This window comes from Pongo pygmaeus, chromosome 3 (assembly GCF_028885625.2).
Source record: "Pongo pygmaeus isolate AG05252 chromosome 3, NHGRI_mPonPyg2-v2.0_pri, whole genome shotgun sequence".
Taxonomy (NCBI): Eukaryota; Metazoa; Chordata; class Mammalia; order Primates; family Hominidae; genus Pongo; species Pongo pygmaeus.
Genome location: NC_072376.2, coordinates 60847115 through 60873306, shown reverse-complemented (window position 1 = coordinate 60873306; position 26192 = coordinate 60847115). Strand labels below are relative to the sequence as shown.

At 37.7% G+C, this 26192-nt stretch overlaps 2 protein-coding genes across 3 annotated transcripts in view; one reads left to right on the top strand and one right to left on the bottom strand.

The window, feature by feature from the left end:
* The window catches only part of PPAT (phosphoribosyl pyrophosphate amidotransferase), a 42432-nt gene that overhangs the window by 8195 nt on the left and 8045 nt on the right, over window positions 1-26192 (bottom strand). Inside the window, exons 2-6 of the mRNA XM_054484701.2 lie at window positions 6044-6110; window positions 4886-5092; window positions 1702-1814; window positions 1451-1596; window positions 548-620 (exon numbers count right to left, since the gene is read on the bottom strand). Coding sequence (XP_054340676.1) covers window positions 548-620; window positions 1451-1596; window positions 1702-1814; window positions 4886-5092; window positions 6044-6110 — 606 coding nt within the window. The remainder of the gene's footprint in view (window positions 1-547; window positions 621-1450; window positions 1597-1701; window positions 1815-4885; window positions 5093-6043; window positions 6111-26192) is intronic.
* PAICS (phosphoribosylaminoimidazole carboxylase and phosphoribosylaminoimidazolesuccinocarboxamide synthase) overlaps window positions 8515-26192 on the top strand; it is a 49531-nt gene continuing 31853 nt past the window's right edge. Inside the window, exons 1-3 of one of the 2 annotated variants that reach the window (XM_054484697.1) lie at window positions 8515-9294; window positions 14742-14828; window positions 18167-18544. In XM_054484697.1, coding sequence (XP_054340672.1) covers window positions 8913-9294; window positions 14742-14828; window positions 18167-18544 — 847 coding nt within the window. In that variant the 5' untranslated portion in view covers window positions 8515-8912. Of the gene's footprint in view, window positions 9295-14741; window positions 14829-18166; window positions 18545-26192 lie in introns of those variants that run through there. The other variant, XM_063664534.1, reaches the window with a different exon arrangement.

Sequence of the window (26192 nt, the reverse complement as noted above, 5' to 3'; positions counted from 1 at the left end):
AGAGTACCTTCCCTTAGAGAAACAATTGATTCATTCAATATAAAATCTAGAAGTGACTTTTTAAAGTGGTATGTCTCCTGCAATGATTTCTTTATAATCTCTCTGTAAACACTAAGTTCTAGTATAGAATTAAAAAATTAAGGGCCCTAAGTTGTATTGGATTTTAAAAGAATAAAGTATAAAGAAAACATTTTCTCCTGGCTTACATTTTTCTATCATAACTATCTCTCATTGAGGAAGTTCTTCCTTTCTAAAATAAGTCTCTATTTTCATATTGTACTGTAAAAAGAGAAAAATATTCAAAATAAAGAAATTAAAATAAGTTTCATAGTATCTTGAAAGAATGCCAGCTTCAGAATTAGAAGCTAGTAGTAGAACATTAAACTCAGTGCAACTGCTGAGCATAACATGCATAAGAAAAACCATTTATAAATATCTTCTTGCACACATCAAAAAAGAAAACTTTCAGACTTTCACATAAATAAGAAACTGTCTAAAAAAAATTCTTTTCAACATGGGAAAATATGTCAAACAAGGTAAAACTTACCTTGCACCAATAGATAAGAAGCTACAAGATTCTGAAGACACCACCCATCCTTCTGTTTCTGATGTTTTTTTCTCTGTAAATCATAAATCAATTAATGGATTCAAGAAATTTTAAGAGGCTATTTCAACAGAACAGCTAACACTAAATAAATAAGTAAATAAAACTCATAGAATAGCCATTTCTATGACTTTAAGAGCACATGGATCCTCATTTGACTTGAGCCAAAGATAAAATAAATGATCTTCTAAGATTGCTTCTAACATTATGATTTCATGGCTAGAAAAAGACATCTTGATAAAAGTCAAAAGAAACCACTAAAATCATACTGCAGAAATGAAAAAGCTAGGCAAAGGACATGAATAGGCAATTAAGACAGGAAAAAATAGGAATCTCCATTAAAAACATTAAAAGGGACTCATCCAGCCAGGCATGGTTGCTCACGCCTGTAATCCCAGCACTTTGGGAGGCTAAGGTGGGCAGATCACCTGAGGTCAGGAGTTTGAGACCAGCCTGACCAACATGGAGAAACCCTGTCTCTACTAAAAATACAAAATTAGCTGGGTATGGTGATGCGTGCCTGTAATCCCAGCTACTCGGGAGGCTGAGGTAGGAGAATCACTTGAACCTGGGAGGCAGAGGTTGCAGTGAGCTGAGATCGCACCATTGCACTCCAGCAGCCTGGGCAACAAGAGCGAAACTTGGTCTCAAAAAAAAAAAAGGACTCATCCTCAGGAGTACTCAAAGAAATGTACTTTAAAAAGGAAGAATACATTTATTTTTCTTTTTTGTACCTAGCTCCCTCCCACCCATCAACTTTCTATACCTAAAGATTTCAGGGCTTGATAGCAGTAGGACAATAATGGAAAAACATTATGAAATGATATTCCTTCTGAAGTTTATTACCTTTGTCATTTATATCAGACACTGGAATAAGACGACCAATGCATAAGGGACGATTTCCATAAGGATCTCGTACTGCATAAATAACATCTCTGTGCATTATAAGCAGGGAGTATGCTGTGGGTGCTTCCTTCATCAAGTTTTTAATCCTGGAATTAATTAAATAATTGAATGAATAACTTCAGTTATGAACTAATATGCAAGGCAAAACTCTCCTTACTAGAGATTTAAGTTTAGTCCAGTTCTCTGCTTACCTGGCTACCCAGTCTGGGGTGTCATCTTGTTCCTGAGGAGGGGTATACGCCAGTAACTGGGTAATCATTTCACTATCAGAACTTGTAGACAGACCAATACCATGACGCAGAAGCTATATAGAAAAAAAGAGAAGTTTAATCATCAGAGGGGAAGCTCCACCCAACCCCAAACCCAGTAGCCAACCATAATGAAAAGAAATAAGGCATTCTGTAGATGTCCAGTTACAAAAATCCTGCATCCCACTAATGCAGCAGTCCCCAACCTTTTTGGCACCAGGGACCAGTTTGATGGAAGACAATTTTTCCATGGACCAGGGACAGGGGATGGTTTGGGGATGACTCAAGCGAATTACATTTACTGTGCACTTTATTTCTATTATTACTATACTGTAATATATAATGAAATAATTATACAACTCACCATAATCTAGAATCAGTGGGAGCCCTGAACTTGTTTTCCTGCAACTAGACAGTCCCATCTGGGGGTGATGGGAGACAGTAACAGATCATCAGGCATTATACATTAGCTTCTCATAAGGAGAGCACAACCTGGATCCCTTGCATGCACAGCTCACAACAGGGTTCATGCTCCTAGGAGAATCTAATGCTGCTGCTGATCTGGACAGGAGACAGAGCTCAGGTGGTAATAGTGAGCGATGGGGAGCACCTATAAATACAGATGAAGTTTCACTTACCACTCACCTCCTGCTGTGTGGCCTGGTTCCTAACAAGCCACAGACTGGTACCAGTCCCTAGCACAGGGGTTGGGGACTCCTGCACTAATAGTATGTATATACTAATAACGGATGACCATGGCTGGAGGCAATAGGAAATCTAGAAGATTTTCAAGCAGGAAAAATGTGCTTTATGAGATGTACAGAAAAGCTTTTGAATACTAAATTTGAAGGCATGCAGACGTGAAAGTGGGTAGGGGGTCCTGAAAATTTGGTTTGTGGGTCTGACCTTTTCTACCCTCAACACTCTTGATGAACTGGGTATATTCCTATAAAAGTAGTACACTACAGTGATAACTTTCAAGCTGGGTTTGTTAGTGATCATAATGGTGGCTACCCATCCTCATTGATTATTACTGATAGAAGAAAGTAATCAACTGTATTGAACAATGAAATGTAGCAGATGTAATAAATATCACTTGAGTGTACTCTATGATAATTACAAAGTTCTGAGCAGGATTGACCAAGACAAGGGCAGCCCCATGGACATGCACAGATTGAGTCTGAATGGGCACTACAGAACATTTTCAGTAGGGAGCTAAAGGTAGAGATAAAGTTTAGCATCTGGGTAAGGCGTTATGTCAGGAAACAGTGAGTTAGTGGTTATCTCTAAGTGGTGAATTTTTAAGAAATTTTTACTCCATATTTATACTTTCATGATTGTCTGAATTTTTAAATGAACTATACATTTTTTCATTTGGGGACAGAAAAGCACAGTAAGGTCATTATAATGCCTATGAACAGGGCTGGACAAAGCTCTAGGAAATGTCTAAAGACAGAACTGAAAAATGGAATGACAGTGAGTGGTACAAAAGCCTGGGTTCTAGATATTTTTGACCCAGCAGTTCATTATTATTAAGTTTCTGTAACTGTTCATCATATGTGAATTGCCCAGCTCTAGAATGCTTATAGGATGGGGCATGTGTGTAACCATCTATTACTAAATATCACCAGGTTCTGAAGTTACCAAGTCAAGATTATTGGGAGCTAATAAACTGAAGAAACTCAACATTAATTAATGAATGCCTGAATGGATAAAAGGAAGCTACTAGGAATGAATATAAAGACAGGCAGTTAAAAAAAAAAAAGAAAGATGAAATGATGAATGAAAGCATAGGCACAAATTTGACATCATTAGCACAGAAAGCTCCAAACAACATGCTGTGAACCAAGAGTTTAAGTAAACACTCTCTGTCCCTTTTCCCATATTCTAGTTTCCTGTCATTGTTTCCAATTCATTTTTTTCATGTCATCTTCAAGTTTATACTCCATTTTATTTTTATGCTTTTGTGATATGTAAGAAGAAATATATATGTTATTTTTATCCTGGTCTTTCCTGGTACACAGCTCCTAAAACCCTTAGAATTGCCAAAATAATAGGTGTCCTTTTGTATGCTGTTGAGATGACTGGTAGCTAGGAGCTCCTGCACAGCATCAGTATGAGGGCTAGTTGCCAGGGGAATCAACCAGAGGGTTGGAGCTTCCAGCTTCATCCCTGGACCCCCAGGGAAGGAGAGAAAGGCTAAAGATTGAGCTGATCACCAGTGGCTGATGATTTAATCATTCGTGCCTACTTCATGAAGCCTCCATAAAAATCCACAATGACTAGGTTCAGAGAGCTTCTGGATATCTGAACACTTGGAGATGCCTGGAGGGTGGTGCCCCTGGAAAGGGCATGGAAGCTCCACGCTCGTTCCCACACACCCTGCCTTTTCCATCTTTTCACCAGACTGTTCTTCTGTAGCCTTTGTAATATCCTTTATAATAAACTGGTAAATGTATACAAAGCACTTTCTTGAGTTTTGTGATGTTTGAAACCAAAGGTAGTGCTAGGGCTGCTGCAGGAACTCCCAATTTATAACTGGTTGTCAGATGTACCAGAGGCTTGGACTTGCAACTGGCATGTGAAGTGCGGGACAATCTTGTGGGACTGAGCCCTTAACTTCTGGAACCTGACTTTACCTCCAGGTACTATCAGAATACAACCGAATTATAGGATACCCATTTGGTGTCCTCTGGAAAACTGGTTGGTATAAGAAACCCCCCTGTTTGGTCACAGAAGTGTGCTGAGTCTGAGAATAGGAAAAACAGCTTGATTTTTCTTATCTCATACAAGCTTTGAACATAGCAACAGAGTTAAAGAGATAGCAAGTCCATAAACTCTAATTTCTCTATGCTTCCATCCATAAATCAACTCTCCCAAATCTCTAAAGCAGTGCATTCAAAAAGTGAGTCTAAAATGCATATTCTCACCCTCGTCTCCAACTCTAGGGGATAGCTTACAATCTGGAATTGTAACAAGTACTCCAGATCATTCTGATGCAATTGTTTGTTGCAGTTAGGTGACAGGTAGCAACAACTAGAAAATGCCCTTTACAAAGATCCTTAACTTTTATTCATTAACCCATCCTAATCATTTAAAAAGGCTTAGGGAAAACAAACAAACCTACCTTTTTCCTTAATCGAGCAGCATTTACCAATTCGCCATTATGTGCCACAGCTATCTTCCCATGAAGTGTTTCAACAACGAAGGGCTGACAATTTTCTAATTCACATTTTCCTGTGGTGGCATACCTTGTGTGTCCAATTCCAAGATTTGAAACATATAATTTTTTCAAATTGTCTTCAGTAAAGACGTGATTTACAAGACCCATTCCCTTGAGAAATCAAAAAGTGCAACTTAGAAAAAAACAGACTAGTACTGTTAGTAATAAACGCCTCTCTTCTCTGCCCAGCCAATCCAAATAAGACAAAGAAGTACATTTAATTTCTCTGTGTTTCAGAATTCTAATCTAAAAAAAAAGTCAAAAACAAATAACCTAATTGTAAGAACTGTGAAGCACTTACTTAAAAAAATTTATTGAGGCAAAAGTCATATACCATAAAATTAACCATTCTAAAGAGAACAATTTAGTGGCATTTAATACCTTCACAATGTTGAAGCACTTGTGTTTCATAAGATACTATTCACTAAAACATTTAAGAACAGATGTACTAGGCAATAAAATTTGTCAAGTATAAAAACTAAAATTTGCATTAAAAAAATCAAAGCATCTTAAAGCATTTAAATAAATGACTCCCTATTTGAGTTGGTCTTAGGCAAAAAATTGTAACTGGGGAAGAAATACATCCTAATTTGACAAATGTTAGGATATAAAGTTGAAAGTGGCTGATCCAAAGAATATTACTTTTGATTGCAAATTATTTATTCAAATCCCCCTCCCCATATTAATGATCATCTGTCTTTGTTATCTTTGTCATCCCATTTCTTTTTTCTTTCTTTCTTTTTTTTTTGAGATGGAGTTTCACTCTTGTTGCCCAGGCTGGAGTACAATGGCGCAATATCGGCTCACCACAACCTCTGCCTCCCAGGTTCAAACGATTCTCCTACCTCAGCCTCCCGAGTAGCTGGGATTACAGGCATGCGCCACCACGCCTGGCTAATTTTGTATTTTTAGTAGAGACAGGGTTTCTCCATGTTGGTCAGGCTGGTCTTGAACTCCCGACCTCAGGTGATCCTCCTGCCTTGGCCTCCCAAAGTCCTGGGATTACAGGCATGAACCACCGCACTTGGCCTGTCATCAACATTTCTTAAAGTTCAAATTTACCTTGTGTGATTTGAATGTTGGCACTGAACTCCCATCACTAGTCACAATACCAGCACTCTCCTGACCCCTGTGAATATAAAAAGATATTAGCTGTTAAATCTGCCAATTGATTAGCTTCTTGAAGAACTTTATCAAGCATACTTTCTCAACAAGCATTCATGAACTGAACTTAGTGTGACAACACATTAAATGCTACTTGTACTAGCACTACTTCTATTGATGATGCTGATGCTGATGATTAGCAATCACAGCAGATGACAATGTAACAATTAGATATCTCATCTAATATTAACTAACATGCCAGGTAGTCTGTCCTAAGCATTTTACGTTGTAAAAATAAATAATTTAAAAGCTATTGGAACCCCAAATATACTTTAGGCCTTGAGAGAGATGTGACTGTGATCCAAGTCACATATGGTTACAACTTGTTTCTCAGATTATAGATTAACTCACTCTCTTATTTTTCTTGTTCTATACAATGACTAGAGAGAATTAAAAGACATCAGAGATGGCCGGGTGTGGTGGCTCACGCCTGTGATCCCAGCACTTTGGGAGGCTGACGTGGGCGGATTACGAGGTCAAGGCTGGAGACCATCCTGGCCAACATGGTGAAACCCTGTCTCTACTAAAAATACAAAAATTAGCTGGCCATAGTGGCACACGCTTGTAGTCCCAGCTACTCAGGAGGCTGAGGCAGGAGAATTGCTTGAACCCGGGAGGCAGAGTTGCAGTGAACCAAGATCGCACCACTGCACTCCAGCCTGGGCGACAGAGCGGAGACTCCGTCTCAAAAAAAAAAAAAAAAAAAAAAAAGACATCAGAAACAATAACCTCCTGCCTTCTCAAGTGATGACCTTTGTTAAAGATTAACTTCTAGGCGGAGGCGGCTGGACCACGAGGTCAGGAGATCGAGACCATCCTGGCTAACACGGTGAAACCCCGTCTCTACTAAAAATACAAAAAATTAGCTGGGCATGGTGGCGGGCACCTGTAGTCCCAGCTACTCCGGAGGCTGAGGCAGAACGGCGTGAACCCGGGAGGCGGAGCTTGCAGTGAGCCAAAATCGTGCCATTGCACTCCAGCCTGGGCGACAGAGCAAGACTCCGTCCCAAAAAAAAAAAAAAAAAAATTAGCTTCTGTTTTGTTGTCCTGCTTTGCTTAGACCAAATGAAAGAAAACCCATTAACATCCTCTGTAAAAAAATGTTAAATGTACCCTTCCCCAAAAGAAGGGTATAACCTATAACCAATCAAACTGCTGTAACTGGGCGCACTAACCTTGTATAAAAAATGTGATTCTGCTAAAAACTCCTCTGTCTGCCTATAGAAATGAAACCTTAACTTTCCTACTTTGCAATGCTGACTCCATTCCTTGGAGTTGGTGTTTCTGGGTGAGACATCCTCAAACTTGGTGCCTGAATAAACTCTCTTTAAATTAGATTCTGATCCTTTTAATTATTTAGGTTGCTAGCATGCGTGATCTAATTTGGTTTTCACAACAATCCTATGAAGTAGGTACTATGATTACCACGCCCATTTTACAGATAAACACACTAAAGCAATAGAAAGGAAGTTACTTTCCCATTGTCACACAGACAGCAGGTGGTAGCCAGGATTCGAATGCAGACAATCCAACTGCAGAATTTATGCTTCTAACCTCTACTCTTTATAACCTCTAAATAGGGTTTCAACAGGATGAGTATGTAGATGTAAATTAAAATCTCCAAATATAATAGAGGCAAAATGCATAGTTGGTAACCATTTTTTGTGCCTTTCTGCATTTTCCAAATGTTCTCCAATAAATAGCACTTTTGCTATTAGAAAAAAAAATGTTGTTTCAGAAAACCCTCTGCTGACCAGGCACCCTTTCCCATGTCTGTGTCTCATTTCCCGCATTAGTGTTGATTAAGTGGTGATACAGAGAAAAAAGCCAAAATCTAGACTGAAGGTAGGGCAAGACATAGTAAAGATTAAGAGCATCCATACCGCTGTGCAGTATAAACTCTCATAAAGGTTCCAACTGCTTTACCATTTTTAATAATTCTGAACAAGTGCTATAAATAGATGTTTATTGACCAATTTTTGTTCCAAAGAATATGTATCAGAATAGAAACAAAAAGTAAACCTCTTCCATATGTGCCTGTAGACTTTAGTAGCTGTTAATACATTGATTTATTTGGTAAAAAGGAATCTTTTTCAAAATTATATATTGCAATTGTTGCAGCATTTTATTAACGAGAAAAACAACAACATTAAATACGTTGCCAAGTAAAACTCTAAAAAAACATGGCATGATCACAGCTCACAGCAGCCTCAAGAAATGATTTTATTAAATGCATTAAATACTGAAAATAGATATGCATAATACTATATACCATATGGGACTAAATAAATTGACTTATGATTTCTTTTATTTAGTGAAATGCTGTGGGGTCTGTAAGTTAACCAATGTTAGAGGACTGGGTGATTCATGTCAGAGGAAATATATTATTAACATTGGCTATAGACCTCTTGGAAAAAGCCTCTACCAACCATTTTCAAAACAATTTTTAAAAATCAACAATCATTTGGTAAAACAGCAAATTATGTAAGAAAAGAAATACACAAAAAACGGTTTTCTTTCCCTTTGTCTCAAGGGTAGTTTTTCCTTCAGGCTGAAATGAATATAGTTAAGAATCATTTAGATGCAGGCTTCTTTAATTACAAAGCCTGCTTATTTGGCATTTTCTCAAGTTACTCCCTCAGGCAGCTTGAACCAGTTAAACTAGATCCTTTCAGCTCTTTGGAGCTTATTGACAACCAGCCGTCTGGTTTCCTAGGAAACAAAACCTTGGCTAGAAATAGTGAATCATTTCCAGGTCACTTTCAACATGGAGAGTGGAGCAGGAAAGCACTGGACTGAGGAGGAGGTTAAAGCTTTGCTAAGTGTCTGGGCAGAAAAAAATATACGAAAACAACTTTATGGAACACTAAGAAATAAAGGAATATTTATTTACATTGCTAAAAGGCTGCAATCATTAGGAGTATACAGAGATTGGAAACAGTGCCGGGCTAAGTACAAAAATCTCAAATATGAATATAGAACAGTTAAATATGCCCATAACTCTGGAGACAGCTCTAAAACTATGAAGTTCTTCCATGATTTGGATGTAATCCTACAGTATGAACCTGCCACACAATTTACAGAGGAAGATGCAAATGGCAGGTACCTGGAAATGCTCAGCCCAAGTACAGCCCCAGAGACCACTGAAGGTAAAAAAAAAAAAAAAAAAAAAAAAGTACTCTTGTTTTTCTTTTGTTTTACAGTTCTACGAACTGTAAAAATTCAGGACTTCTGTGGCCATATGATAAATATAGACTGAAATGTCAAGACTGAGGAAAAATAACCTATTTATTATGCTATTTTGCACAAGGTTAAGAATTAATTTTTTAAAAAAGAGGTTAAATATTACCACTTTAAAAAAATCTGTAAAATACAGAAAAAGCACATTACAATGGCACTGACTGCTAGTGCCAACTGCATGTGATATGTTTTTGAAATATGGATTGAGTTAATTAAAATAGTTTAAGTTTTAATTTTATAAGAGTGGCAAATAAGGGGAAAAATATCAAAAACATTGCTCAACTGATGTTTTTCCACAGCTCCAAACAAGAACTTTCTCCTTTATTTAATTTCCATTTTCCTAAATTTATAAATAAAAGCACATTTAAAATAACTGTTCAACACTATTTCATTACTTGTTTACAAGAACAGCTCCATTTTAACAATGAAGTATAACGAAGATTTAATACATTAAATGATCTGAGACTAAGTGATTTACAGGCGTTTCTTGATGTGCTGTATTGTTAAACCCAACACTATTTACATAGAATCTACTCATTGTCTGTGGAAGCATTAGTAGGCAAAGGGAGGGAAATCAGTGACAGTAATGAGGTGTCTACCATAGTCTAAATCTTATAGATGCTATTTTCAAGAGCAGAATTATTCAAAAATCTGTAATACCCACTATCTGTGTGTACCATGGGCAAAGCACTAAGTTATACGCGTTTAGTAATGCGAAACCTCAAAAAGGACAGAACTGCAAATAAATTTAACACCTGAGAGAAAACAGTAAATAGTATAATAAAAGTACCAAATGTGAATGGGGTTAAGAGGACAAAGATTACAACTGGTTAACTTAAGTTAGCTAATTTTCATGTTTACAGCTCAGTAACAAATCATTTCATTAAAAGAAGAATCCACCCTGCCTACATTCTTTCCGTTTCTGAGATGACACCAAATTCCGAGAAAGCTTTGCAGTTATTACCATATTAAACAGCAATTACATTATTTTATTCAATTAAACACCTTCGACTCTTCATTATTTAAGTGCTTTAAATATTGATTAATAAATAAGTAAATCACTTAGCTTCTGAAAGTCCCCGATTTTAACCAGGAGTTGGTCTGATGAAGATGTGGGTGCCAATATCTCTACTTCTTAAAGGGATCTTCAGCCCTTTCAGGTACTCCCTTGGCTCCAAACTCCTTCGTTTTCACTCATAAACAGAGGGACTATCCTTACAACATAACTATGCACGTTTAGGTACCTCAAACTCCCAATTCCAAAATCAAACTCTCTATTCTCCCATCACCTTTTTTTGTTTGTTTTTTAAAGAGAGAGGGTTTCACTCCTGTCACCCAAGCTGAAGTGCAGTGGTGTGATCTTGGTTCATTGCTGCCTCAACTTCCAGGACTCAAATGATCCTCCCAACTCAGCCTCCTGAATAGCTGGGACTATGGGGTGTGAGCCACCATGCCCGGCTAATTTTCTGTATTTTTAGTAGAGATGGGTTTCACACTATGTTGCCCTGGCTGGTCTCGAACTCCTGGGCTCAAGAGATTCTCCTGCTTCGGCCTCCCAAAGTGAGGCATGATCCACCACATCTAGCCCGAATTTGATCCTCCTACAAATTGCTTCCACCTTAGCATCACTATATTTCCAATCACTTATACAGAAACATTTGAGATATCCTTGATTTTTGGTCAGTCACTAAGTCTTTAAAAAATCTGCCGACATACTGCATAAAATTTTCTCTCTGCTCTATTCTCATTATGACTAACCAGAACTTCATCATGTCTCATATAGAATATTAATGTAACCTCTTTACTGGGCTCCCTAGTTTTCAGCCTCTTCCCATATACTTTCCACAATACCACTAGTTGTTCTTTACATTTTTAAATTATAAAATTACAAGCACATTAACATTTTGGTTGCATTAAAAATAATCTTTAAATTATACCTAGATTAATCATGATCTAAAATTAAATATTACAATTAATGGTTCCATAATATTTAACTGAGTGTGGGTCTTCACCCCTCTCATGCAAATGATACTGCAATTAATACCTTTTGTCCATTTTTAGTATTATTACTTTAAGACACAAGTTCTAATACTGATTCAGGAGGATATAATTACTTTGGTTTTTTGTTGTTGTTGTTTTTGTCTTGTTTTTGGTTTTTTGTTTTGTTTTCTTTTGTTTAAGACGGAGTCTCACTCTGTCACCCAGGCTGGAGTGCAGTGGTGCAATCTCAGCTCACAACCTCTGCTTCCCAGGTTCAAGCGATTCTCCTGCCTCAGCCTCCTGAGCTGGGATTAGAGGCGCAACGCCACCATGCCCAGCTAGTTTTTGTATTTTTAGGAGAGACAGGGTTTCACCATGTTGACCAGGCTGGTCTCGAAGTCCTGTCCTCAAGTGATCTGCCCACCTTGGCCTCCCAAAGTGCTGGCATTACAGGCCTGAGGCACCATGTCTGGCCATTACTTTGAAACATTATTTCTAAAATAACTGCTTTCCAAAATAACTGTACTTCACTAGCCATGATAGCGTCCCTTCTGTAGAACCACTGTCATGCAAAATTATGGAGTATTGATGGGAAGAAGGGACTTTCCAAATTTGATAAGTAAATAATGATTTAGGCCAGGCGTGGTGGCTCATGTCTGTAATCCCAGCACTTTGGGAGGTTGAGGCAGGTGGATCACCTGAGGTCAGGAGTTCAAGACCAGCCTGACCAACATGGTGAAACCCTGTCTCTACTAAAAACAAAAAATTTGCTGGGCTTGGTGGTGGGCACCTGTAATCCCAGCTACTTGGGAGGCTGAGACAGGAGAATCGCTTGAACCCAGGAGACAGAGGTTGCAGTGAGCCAAGATCACGCCACTGCACTCCAGCCTGGGCGACAAGAGTAAAACTCTATCTCAAAATAAGTAAATTAAATAAATAATTAACGACTTAGGCTAATTTAAGAAACAATGGCCTATAATGATATACAAATTGGTAACTTTTAATTTGCATTTGTTTAATTACCAGTAAGGTGGAACACTTTTCTATACAATTTTACAAATTGACCATTCGTGTCAATTGGGGTCTTAGAAATTTGCATGATTTTCTTGCCTTATGATTTATTTGATCTGCAGAATCCAAAAATTTTTAAGGTAATCAAAGTTTTCTCCCTAAGGCTTAGGAAGCCCTCCTTGCACCAGGTTTGATTCATTATGTAATGTTTTCTGGTTTTTCCTATGGCGGAACCAGCAGAATTTTTATTGGTGTGTGATACAAGGGAGAAGGGAAGAAAATCAAAGTGTCTTTTCCACTGTTGGGATCAACCTCATATGCAAGTGGTAAGGATAGGCCACTTGTTAGGCAGCAAGTAGCCAGGACCAGAGCCATGGCAAAGGACCCAAATACACTTTTGACCAACTCTAAGAGGCTTCATGTTCTGCTAAATCTGATCATCCTCAGCCTCAGAATTCCTTTGGCCGATGGCTGCCAAACCACATTTCTTCAGTGGTCAATTTCCCTCTATTTCACTCCTCTTATTTTATACAAATGCATCGCAAGTAATGATTTAAGACTTTCAGTTTAAAATCCCCAGAGCCTCTGCCTACAGTTTTAGGATTCATGCTGTGGAATGAGCAACTTAAGAAAAAATTATCTGAAGAGGTTGGAGAGAGAGCTTTTCTGTTTCACTATCATCTGTATGTTTGGTCCAGACTCTTTTCTATGGAGGTAAATCTAGACTCTAAACCATGCAATAGAATAGAAACCCTGCCTTTATTTACTGCTCTCATACTCAAGCTCAGATGTTAAATAACCTGGGCCCTGTTTCTCTAAAGGTAATTCTTACATAACTCCAGATTTTTATTTTCCCTGTTTTCAACCAAATCTAAAACATTCCTCAACAACATTTTAGCCTAAAGCAATTATAAAACCTGATTTAAAATTTTTGACAATTTTTACCTTGAGAGTTTATAAAAATACAACTGTGCCATCTGAAAGCAGTGATGTGCTTTTGTACTTACGTTTATTTTTCATTTGTTTTCCTATTTTAACATAGAAACCCTAATAGAGTTTTTAAGATGATAAAGAGCATATCTTTTCTTTTTCTTCAATGGGAATGCCTGTAAACACAATGGTGAATCATGATTTTAAATGAATGTTTATGCCATTAAAATCACACCTAAAAGTTGATATATTAATGTAAAATACAATGCTACTTTTGTTACTCAATAAAATAGAACTGGAAAAACATTTGGCAATGAAATGATTAATGAGATGAGTAAATTTTTAATTGAGACATTACAAAGAGCAATCAAAAGATACTTATCCGCCTCCCAATTAGTCTGCAATTTCATGTAATTATAATTCATCTTCATGTGTCAATTGAGTTAAAAATAATGTAAATTGCATTCCTTTCTAAGATGTACTTCATCCTCCTCATTTGATCACTTTAAAAAGTAGCCTATGCCTCATTTTATGAAAGCCTATATAAAAGCATCCAAACCATAAAACAAGGAAATCAAAGGAGGACTTCAATTTTTATGGTTGGCATGGTTCTTTTAAATGACATATTCCTTAGTCCATTTAAACATAATTTAGATTAACTTCTGGAAACTTTAGTATGTATCAATCAATAAATTATATAAGATACTTAAAAACTCCAAGCTATTTGATCATACATGCCAAAAAAACAGCATTTTCTAATTATCTATCTCATTGCAAGACCTACTCTTTCACATTACTGGTATTATTTAGCAAGTGCCTACTCTGTTAGAGCACCCAAGATACAACTATAAATAAAACACCACATTTTAAGAATGTAAGCCTGGGCACAGTGGCTCACACCTGTAATCCCAGCACTTTGGGAGGCTGAGGATCACCTGAGGTTAGGAGCTCGAGACCAGCCTGGCCAACATGGTGAAACCTCGTGTCTACTAAAAATACAAAAATTAGCCGGGCGTGGTGGCGGATGCCTGTAATCCCAGCTACTCATAAGGCTGAGGCAGGAGAACTGCTTGAACCCGGGAGGCAGAGGTTGCAGTGAGCCGAGATCACACCACTGCACTCCAGCCTGGGAGACAGAGTGAGACTCTGTCTCAAAAAAAAAAAAAAAGTAATTTAACTTGAAAACTAACTACAACCATTTCTAAAAACTTAAAAAATTATCAAACAATTCTAGCAGAAGTTTAAAATGGACCATGTCAATGGGATGGAAAAAATTAGATTTCTCTTTAAATATACAAATATTTAAACTACATTATACAACTTTATTACAAAATGTCTATCACAAATCTATTTTCAAGAATATGATCACATTTAGCTAAAGCTATTAGAATGATCAGTTATGTTGTTTCTAAAAGGAATTCTGTTATATTTACAGGTAAAATGTCAATTGCATCAGTAGATAAGGAAGACGTCTCAGGAAATCCTTTACTTCTGGTTTCTCATGTCAGACCAATGGAACTAGGTATAGTATAATGGATGGGACAGAATGAAACTGATCTAATTTCAAACTGAAAGATAAGACTGGTTCCTAATCTGAGAAAATTGACAATTTTTCCTGGAAGAAACTCAGAATTGATTTATGTTTTCCTCTCTTTTTGCCAACCCGTACTGAAAAAAATTATTTCTAAAGCAAATGATTTCTTTACCAAATTTAAGTTTCCTAGAAATACTGGTTCTTTAATTTCCGAACTTTACTCTTTAAATATTATAAGAAACCTGATGGCTAACCTTACTCATAGTAATGAACATGATCACTTTCGTGTTGAGGCAAGGAATTAAGACAAACAGAATTTTACATTGAAAGTAAACATCAGAGCCACAACCAGGTCAAGGATAATTTTAATCACCCAGTGAATTAAATTCAGTGTAAATCCTTCTTTGCTTCTATTTTTCTTTTCTTTTCTAGTCTCACTCTGTTGCCCAGGCTGGAGTGCAGTGTCACAATCCCAGCTCACTGCAACCTCTGCTTCTGGGGTTCAAGCAGTTCTCCTGCCTCAGCCTCCCGACTAGCTGGGATTACAGGAGCACACCACCACGCCCAGCTAATTTTGTATATTTAGTAGAGACAGGGTTTCACCATGTTAGCCAGGCTGATCCAGAACTCTCGACCTCTGGTGATCCACCCGCCTTGGCCTCCCAAATTGCTGGGATTACAGGCGTGAGCCACCACACCCGGCCGCTTCTAATTTCTTATTGAAGCTAGAAGCAAAAACCTTACTTCTAACTTAAATAATAGAAAAACTTATTTGTAACCCAAATAAGAAAAAAAATTCTGAAAAAGCATTTCAAAGCAAAGACATTAAATATTTGTAACCCAAATAAGAAAAAAAATTCTGAAAAGCATTTCAAAGCAGACATTAAATACACCATAAAATATCTCAAACAAATGCTATAAAGTTTTTTTAATGACTTAAAACTCATAAACCTGATAAAAGTTATTAATTGCAATATCATTTGTATGATAGGGGCCAAAACCTAAACTCAATTAAGTATTACTGAACCATTAATTGTAATATTTAATTTTAAATTATGGCCAGGCACAGTGACTCACACCTGTAACCCCAGTATTTTGGGAGGCCAAGGTGCAGGATCACTTGAGACCAGGAGTTCGAGACTAGCCTGGGCAACATAGTGAGACCCCATGCCTAAAAAAATTATTAAAAATAGTCCAGGTGCAGTCAGTGGCTCATGCCTGTAGTCCCAGCTACTTGTGAGGCTGAGGCAGGAAGGCTCACTTGAGCCCAGGGGTTCAAGGCTGCAGTGAGCCATGACTGTGCTACTACACTCCAGCCTGTGCAACAGAGTCTACGAAAAGAAAAAGAAAGAAACAAAATAAATTATGATTAATCTTCGGTATAATTTGAAGTGTTTTTTTTTTTGGTTTTTTTTTTGAGACAAAGTATCACTCTGTCGCCAGGCTAGAGTGCAGTGGTGCAAAATAAATTATGATTAATCTTCGGTATAATTTGAAGTTTTTTTTTTTTTGAGACAAAGTATCACTCTGTCGCCAGGCTAGAGTGCAGTGGTACGATCTTGGCTCACTGCAATCCTGCCTCCCAGGTTCAAGTCATTCTCCTGCCTCAGCCTCCTGAGTAGCTGGGATTACAAGGTGTGCACCACCACACCCAGCTAATTTTTGTATTTTCAGTAAAGACAGGGTTTCACCATGTTGGCCAGGATGGTCTTGATCTCCTGACCTCGTGATCCGCCTGCCTTGGCCACCCAAAGTGCTGGGATTACAGGCGTGAGCCACCGCGCCTGGCTGAAGATTATTTTTAATGCAAACAAAATGTTAATGTCATGCATGGTAGCGTGTGCCTGTGGTCCCAGCTACTCTGGAGGCTCACTTGAACCTGGGAGGTTCAGGCTGCAATGAGCGGTGATCTCTCCACTACACTCTAGCCTTGGTGAAAGAAAATTACTTTCTTTTTTAAAAAATTTATTCTATTTTACTTTATCTTATTTTGAGACAGGGTCTCACTCTCTCGCCCAGGCTGGAGTGCAGTGGTGTATTCTCAGCCCATTGCAACCTCCACCTGCTGGACTCAAGCAATCCTCCCACCTCAGCCTCCCGAATACCTGAGACCACAGGCACATGCCACCAAGCCTGGCGAATTTTTGCATTTTTTTGTAGATACAGGTTTTGCCCTGTTGTGAGGCTGGTCTCCAACTCCCGAGCTCAGGCAATCCACCTGCCTTGGCACCCCAAAGTGCTGGGATTACAGGCCTGAGCCACCATGCCCAGCCAAAAATTCCTTTCTTTAATAATATTACATCCAATTTGAAACCCTGTCTCAAAAAAAACACAAAAACCAAAGTTAATGTGCTTGTAAGTTTATAATTCAAAAAATGAACCTAATTCTTTTATGAAAATGAAATCTGAGAAAAACACAAGATAATATGGTTGTCAAAATAACCAGTATAAAGTCAAGTACTGTCAGTAATGTAAATGAAGTATAAAACTGTTCTAGAGACCTAATACGTACCATGGCATATTAAAGGATTTATAACTAAGTAGAGACATACTGCCTAGGAACAAGGCATTATGAAATTTCTGACACATTTCCCTACCATTAAAAGAAAATACTTCATTTAAAATGGCTTTCTTTCTGTAATTTTTGCAAGGCGTAAGCACTGATTGTTCTGTGTGACTCTTCCAAGCCCTCAGCTCATGAGTAGCCTCAGTTCTCAACCCTGACTACACATTAGATTCACAATCTGGGGATGAGGGATGAGGCAGGTACCAGAATGGTGGTTTTTAAATGCTTCCCAGTAGACTGATATATAGCCAAAGGAAATCGTAAGATAAAGAAAAAAGAAAGGAGTTAAATTGTTTGTACCTATCCTATTTCAAAACAAATTATCTACAATGAGCCATTTTCTTAAGTAATTACTGTTTTCTATAGTAAATGCTACACATTTATATATTGAACTTCCACTATACACTGATATACACCCTACATACTAAAGGAGTGGTATGGAAGAGAAAAAAATGGTATACAGGAAAGATGATCAAAATGTGACTTAAAAAACACAACTTTATTAAAGCCAGTAACCAGCATAATAATGGACAGATTTAGGTTCTGTATTTTGTTTCCCCACTGTTTAAGAGAAAAGCTAAGCTATGATTTGTTACTCCATCTCCTATGGAGGAAACTGCTTTCTTTAATAATGTTGCATCCAATTATTTACCTTGTCTGATGTATATAATGCATATATCTTTTACCTCTCTACCTAATGCAGGTATCTCTACGTCAGTATTGGAACCCTCTAATAATACAACTTTTATCCCATCTGTAGCAAATGAAGGAGGAAAGCACTGGACTGTGCCAGAAGTCAGGGCTCTAATAGACGTCTGGTCTGATAAAAGCATACAACGACAACTAGAGGGAACAGTGAGAAATAAGAGGATATTTCAACAAATTGCGGCCAAGCTTCAGAAATTTGGAATAGACAGAGACTGGAAACAGTGCAGAACAAAATACAAAAACCTAAAACATGAATACAAGATCGTAAGAACAGCTCAAGATCTAGGCATGACTAAGAGTATGAAATTTTTTACTGAGTTGGATGCTATTCTGGGACCCAATAAAACAGAAAAATCACGAGACCAGGAATCCCAAGATGGAGAACATGTCACAGAATGTGCCAACGTAAAAACGGGAGAGGACCAGACAGGTAGGAAGGTGAAGAAAAATAATCTTAACATCATGTTACATCATACAGGTTCAAGGATCCCTCTTCCAAAATGCCTGGGATCAGAAGTGTTTTAGATTTAGGTATTTTTTCAGATTTTAGAGTATTTGCATATACATAGTGAGGTATCTTAGAAAGGGGAGCCAAGTCCAAACATGAAATTCATGTGTGTTTCATACATATAGCTTAAAGCTAATTTTATGCAATATTCTTAATAATTTTGTGCATGAAACAAAGTTTTGACTATACCCATCACATGAGGTCAAGTGTATAATTTTCCACATGTAGCATCATGTTGGTGCTCAAAAAGTTTCATATTTTGTAGCATTTCAGATTTCATATCAGGGATGCTCAACCTGTATTGAGAATGTTCAGTACCATAAGAGGAATATTATATATGTAAGTTAAATAAGTTTCATTACATGCTATTTGACAAGCTAGCTGAATTTATTATGAGACAGATTTAGTATACATTTGATCTTCCCCAGAACAGAAACAGTACAATTATACAAAAAGGAGGAAATAAAACTGGATTCCCAGAATAAAGTTTAAAATAGATCAATTTTAATAAAGCAAATATGCAACCCCAGATGGCAGAAGTTAAAGTAAATTTTCATACTAATTGTGGTAAAATTGAGTAGAATAGAAAAAGGGCATTGAAGAACTTAGAAAAATATAAAATACATGAGACTTTCTTAGAAGTAGTACATTTCTCTGAGACCCATCATAAATGTCTTTAAAGTATATTTAAACCAAAGGATTGAGATACAGTACATACACACAAAGACATGATAGCATGAAATAAACTGAATGAGTTCTAGACCAGGATTCAGGAAATCAAAGTTCTAAGGCTCTGTGGACCTCTAGACCAGGGGTCCCCAACACCTGGACCCTTACTGGTCCGTGGCCTGTTACGAACTGGGTTGCACAGCAGGAGGTGAGTGGTGGGTGAGCCAAGCTTCATCTGTATTTACAGACACTCCCCATCATGCACATTATGACCTGAGCTCCGCGACTCCTGTCAGATCAATGGCAACATTAGATTCTCACATTAGATTAGAACACTGGAGCACGAAGACTGTTGTGAGCTGTGCAGGCAAGGGATCTAGGTTGTGTGCTCCTTATGAGAATCTAATGCCTGATGATCTGTCATTGTCTCCCATCACTCCCAGATGGGACCATCTAGTTGCAGGAAAACAAGCTCAAGGCTCCCACTGATTCTAGATTATGGTGAGTTGTTTAATTATTTCATTATATATTACGACGTAATAATAATAGAAATAAAGTGCACAATAAATGTAATGCACTTGAATCCTCCCAAAACCATGGCCCCCTCACCCCCTGGTCCATGGAAAAATTGTCTTCCATGAAACCAGTCCCCGGTGCCAAAAGGTTGGAGACCACTGCTCTAGACCTAACTCCAAAATTGGGGGGTGTTGACAAGATGGTCTTAAAGACCTCTACTAACCACAGTGTCTCCGGATTTTATTATCTGGCTTAAATGATGAGTCCCAATTCTAAGAGGGTCTGCGTCTAGGGAAGAGAGGGGAACCACAGACAGTTAAGACAGGAAATGCTGGTGAGAAATCTCAAAATATTTCGCTGGTGGACAAGAAAGAAACTGGTATGCTAGAGAACTATACATCTCCCCCAGTTAGATGACTACAGATAAAGCAGCCCAACAGCAGTGGCATGATATCTTCATACAGTCATTGCTGGAGATGCAGCTAAAGATGATTCCATTAGTTATGTCAGAAGACTTAGTTAGAGACTCAGATACATAACCAATATCTATAGTGACAAAAAGATGCTTAAGGGTAGGGAATCTAACTAACCATATTTAATATTAGGGTCCCCTTAAAAAGGAAAATACTACATTAGAGTTTAAAACACAATTCTGGGCCAGGCGTTGTGGCTCATGCCTCTAATCCCAGCACTTTGGGAAGCCAAGGTGGGTGGATCACTTGAGGCAGGAGTTTGAGACCAGCCTGGCCAACATGGTGAAACCTCATCTCTACTAAAAAATACACAAAAAATTAGCTAGGTGTGGTGGCACATGCCTGTAATCCCAGCTACTCGGGAGGCTGAGGAATGAGAATCCTTGGAACCTGGGAGGCAGAGGTTGCAGTAAGCCAAAATCGTACCACTGAACTACAGCCTGGGCAACAGAGTGAGACTCTGCCTCAAAAACAAATAAATAATCTAAATAAATAAAACACGATCCTGAAGTAAATTTAAAAAGCCAATATATATCCCCTTATGTTCATATAGTCATTGCTGGAGATGTAGCTGAAGATGATTCAGTCAGTAATAAGTCAGAAGACATAGGAGATACAGACATAAAACAAGGTCTTGACACAAATAAAAGAATATTCTGGTTTGTGTGTGCGTGTGTGTGTGACAAAGTATATACACAAAATGCTATTGCAAGACACTGCTATGGCCTGAACTGTGTTCCTCCCACCAATATTCATATATTGAAGCCTTAACCCCCAATGTGATGTATTTGGAGACAGGGCCTTTGAATGATAACTAGCTTTAAATGAGGTTATGAGAGTGGTGCCCTCATAATGGGTTTTAGATTTTATGTCTATATATTAATAGATGCTACCATACCTAAGAAATTATGTTATAACATTATATGAAGTACTGTTGTATCATAACTCAAAACACATAAATGGAAGGTGGAAATAATTAATGGAAGCAATGTTCCCTATCGCTGTTTTTCTCCAAGTGTAGCAGCATCAGCATTAACTGACAACTTACTCAAAATGCAAATTGCTGGGCACCATCCAGAATCAGAAACTCTGGTGTTGGGGCCTAGCAATCTGTTTTAACAAGTCTTCCAGGTGATAATGATGCAAGCAAGTTTGAGAATCATTACCCTCTGGTATAGGGCACTAAGGGTTTGGAGGTGAGATTTTGTGCTTGCTACCTGATAGTTTGCCTCTTCTACACAAACCAAAATCGGGGAGGAGGAGATCACCAAGCCCCCAAGCTGAAGCTTATCTGTTAGAAAGACCTTGTACCTAGTCTTTCGGTCCAAAGCTTCATATGACTTTACAAAGTGTAAAGCTCAATGTTAATTTAACAAACTAGTTAATCAAATTTCCTATACTCCTGGCAAACTTATTTCTCTGGTTTATCAGATAGGACAGATTCTTAGGTTTCCATAGACATCACAGCAATGGCCTCTGTCATTAAGAGTTAAAAATCAAATTATGCCAGGTGCAGTGGCACATGCCTATAATCCCAGCTTCTTGGGATGCTAAGATTGAAGCATCACTTAAGCCCAGGAGTTTGAATCCAGCCTGGGCAACACAGCAAGAACCCATCTCTAAAAATAAAAAATAAAATTTTAAAAAATAAGAAAATCAGATTACTGCATTGTTTAATAAGGAAAAAAGATTTCCATCTAAAAAGTTAAGAGCTTTAGTATTCAGAAGATTTTAACTTGTTAGTCCTCTGGAAAACTTACTTAAGTACAACCTCAAGATAATTTTTTACATATAGAAGGAAAAGATTAAGTCAAAAGTACAAGTTTTTTTTTGTTTGTTTGGCATGTTTGCATGCCAAATATGAAATATTTGGAATATATTTAGAAAATGTGAAACAGGACAAATGCATAGTCATCCTAGAAATTATATTATTTTAAACTGTCATATGAAAATACAAAGCAAAGATATAAACCCACAAGGATCTCAGCAGCTAAATACGTAAGAAAAAAACTTAAACACGCAAGGATTTTAGGTACACCTGCAATGTATACCTATTGATTCACAAATTGCCACTCCACTCTTAGGAAGAATGTAATAGAATGTAGTATTGAGGTATAAAAATATGGATTATTTATCTTCAGGGAAAAAAATTCACATGAAATAGTCTTTCTTTAAAACAACAACAAAGTGATGGGTATTTACATGTAAAAACAGAGGTCACTTCATTTTTATTTTTTATATTTCACTGATGAATTTTTGAAATTGGAGTTGCTATTATTAATAATAGCTCCATATTGTTAACTTTGATATCTGGCCAAAAAACCAGTCCCCCAAAAGTATTCTCTTTCCTATCTTAAATGTATGCTATAAGCCATAAGCTTTTCTTTACTTCAAATGAAAATCCAGCTAGAGCTATAGACCCCTTGGATTCTGAGTATCTAGATTGGTTCCCAATTTGGAACTTCTGAAGATTTTGATCTAGTAGGTTGGAGTCAGTTCAGGCACCCGTATTTTTAGACGATTCTCAAGCACAGCCAGCACTGGAAACCATAGCTAGGTTATCATGCTCAGACCAGCAGAGGACTGATTCACACAGAAGTTTCAATTTGATTCCATTCAGGGAAGAAAAATTCACTAATGCCGATAGATTATCACTTAAAAATTAATGACTAATGGAATATGAAGGAAATTAATCGCGGAGAAGAATCATAGACTGCTCAGGCTGTTCCTATTATGTTAAGTAAAAAGAAGTGGCCCATGAAAATTGAATAAACTAGATCTTTGGATCTAAAACATATTTTATTTTTCTCTCTGGTCTGAAGCATAAGCGAGAGAGGATAAAATGAATCAAGAAGTTATCAAAGGAGAAAGGACTCTGCCAAAAGAGAAAATTTGTGTTTGACAATCTTATCACCTACCTGTTTCTTCTGAGAAGGAGAAACAAAATTGACTTAATTCCGCTCCAATATCAGCTGCCATTTATATGAGCTGGAATGCCTTATTATCTACGTATTCCCGCAAGCCACTGCTTTCTCGTATAGGACAGTCACAGTTAAACCTATTTTAGGTCACAGGGGTGGAGTCAAGCATACTTAAATAAGCATAGAAGTTTCATGGTAGTAAAATATATCCTATTAAAGGAGGTCACGCTGATCTTCAGCCTAAAAATCACAAGTGAAATACCTCAATGTTCATCTAAGAGTAACCCTAGAAATGCCCATTTTTCTTTTGGTTGTAGCAAAACGTATTTTCAAAATTCAAAAAATTCACAATGAGATGGCCAGCAGGGGGCATTAAGGAATCTACTGTTACCATCTCAAAGGGTAGGCTAAGAATTATGTTTTCTTCTAATTCATTTATCTCTTCCAAAAGAAAGAACTTGGAAGTAATTTTTCTTAAACCTGGAATATTTAAACATTTTTGTATATTTTGCATGCGTTATAATTTGTATAATCTTAGCAGTAAAATTATTACATAAATTAATGCACTTTAGTCATATGAGACACAATACTGAGAACTTTTCATTTTAATCCAATAGTACATCCAGATAGAGAAGAACTGATTACTAAAACTTCAGAAAACCCAAGACTTATAAATGTGAAAAAAGAAAGCTCAGACATAGGTATGCTGCTAATCTTAAATACAGGCAACTTGTTTATTATGAAGGCATGATTTTTCTAATTTGTACTGTTGGTAATATTTTAATAAACTTTTAAGAAGCTGTGGCATAATAAAGAATATATCTAGTTTTGGTCTCCTGTTCCTGGCACAAAGCATCAACAACCTTTGGAACTTCCAGAGACAGAGGCATCTTTGTTATGTTAATGAGGCTACTCTAGGTGGGTTCCCAGATAGCTTCAGGATAGGGGGTAGTCACGGAAAAAGACCAACCATGTGATGAGGCTTGGAGCTTTGTGCCAGTGTGACCTCCAGGGAGGAGAGTGGGGCTGGAGGTTAAGTTCCATCTTGTAGCCAATGACTTAATCAATCACATCATAAAAACTCTGGCTTAGAGGAAGATTTGGAAGCTCGGTACAATGCAGTTCATGTTTCCTTAGTTCCTTTATAACTTCCCACAGACATCACTGCATTAACCTCTACACTAGACTTGTCTTTTCTATTCTCAAACCTCAGCAACTTTTCTTTTTTGAGATGTAATTTACATACAATCAAATTCACCCAATTAAAGCATATAACTGTGGTTTTTAGTATATCCACAGTTATACAATAATCACCAGTATCCCATTTTAGAACATTTTGATCACCCCACAAAGAAAGCCCACATCCGCCAGGCATGGTGGCTCACGCCTGTAATCCCAACACTTTGGGAGGCCAAGGCAGGCAGAACACGAGGTCAAGAGATGAGATCAAGACCATCCTGGCCAACATGGTGAAACCCCATCTCTACTAAAAATACAAAAATTAGCTGGGCGTGGTGGCACACACCTGTGGTCTCAGCTACTCGGGAGGCTGAGGCAGGAGAATCACTTGAATCCGGGAGGCGGAGGTTGCAGTGAGCCGTGGTCACGCCACTGCACTCCAGCCTGGGCGACTGAGCAAGACTCTGTCTCAAAAAAAAGAGAAAGAAACCCCATATCCATTAGTGGTTTAACTGCTTGACCACACCTCTGTAACCCCTGGCAACCACTAACCAACTTTCTGTTTCTATGGATTTGCCTATTCTGGACATAAGTGGTACCCTCCAATATACATTTTTGTGTCTGGCTTCTTTTGTTTCATGGTCCATCCACGTTGTAGCATATATCAGTATTTCATTCCTTTTTATGGCTGAATAATATTCCAATTTATGGATATACCATATTTTGTTTTCCCATTCATCACTTGACAGATATTTGGGTCATTGCCATTTTCTGGCTCCTATGAATACTGCTGCTATGAACATTCTGGCACAATTTTTTTCCCATTTTGGTAAAATACACATAAAATTTACCATTATACCCATAAGTACATTCACATTGTTGTGCAAACATCACCACTCTCCATCTCCAGAGCTTTTTCATCATTCCAAACTGAAACTTCTGTAGCCATTAAACAATAACTCCTCCATCCCAACTCTCCTTAGCCTGTAGTGACCACTATTCTCCTTTCCATCTTTGTGAATTTGACTATTCTAGGTACCTCATATAAGTGGAATCATACAATATTCGTCCATTTGTGCCTGGCTTATTTCACTTATGATATCTTTAGGGCTCCTCCCTGTTGTAGCATTTATCAGAATTTCCTTCATTTTAATATTCCATTGTATGGATCCACCATTTTTTTTATTCATCCATTGATGGTCATCTGGGTTGTTTCTGCCTTTTGGCTATTATCAATAACTCTGCTATGAATGTGGATGTATAAATATCTGCTCGAGTCCCTGCTTTCAATTCTTTTGGGTATATACCCAGAAGTGAAATTGCTGATCATACGGTAATTTATGTTTAATTTTTTTAGGACCTGCCGTACTCTTTTTCCACAGCAGGTACATGTTTTTATGTGAACATGTTTTCAATTCTTCTGGGTTTATATGTAGGAATGGAATTGCTTGGTCATATGGCATATGCTGAAAGTTTCTGAGGAACTACCTGTTTTCCACCATGACTTCACCATTTTACATTTCTATCACCATCTTTTAAAAATTATATCCAACAAGAGTGATTTAAACACATTTTCAAATTTCCATGAGGCACTAGGCATGGTGGTAGGCACCTGTAGTGCCAGCTACTCGGGGGGCTGAGGCAGGAGGATTGCTTGAGCTCAGGAGTCCACGCCAGCCTCGGCAACACAGCGAGACCCTGTCTCTTAAAAAAAAAAAAAAAAAAAAAATTTCATAAGGCTGAAAAATTATTCAGAATTAAAACCCAGGAGAATTTAAGATGAGAGGAACTCACTTTTGGAAAGCATTGTGG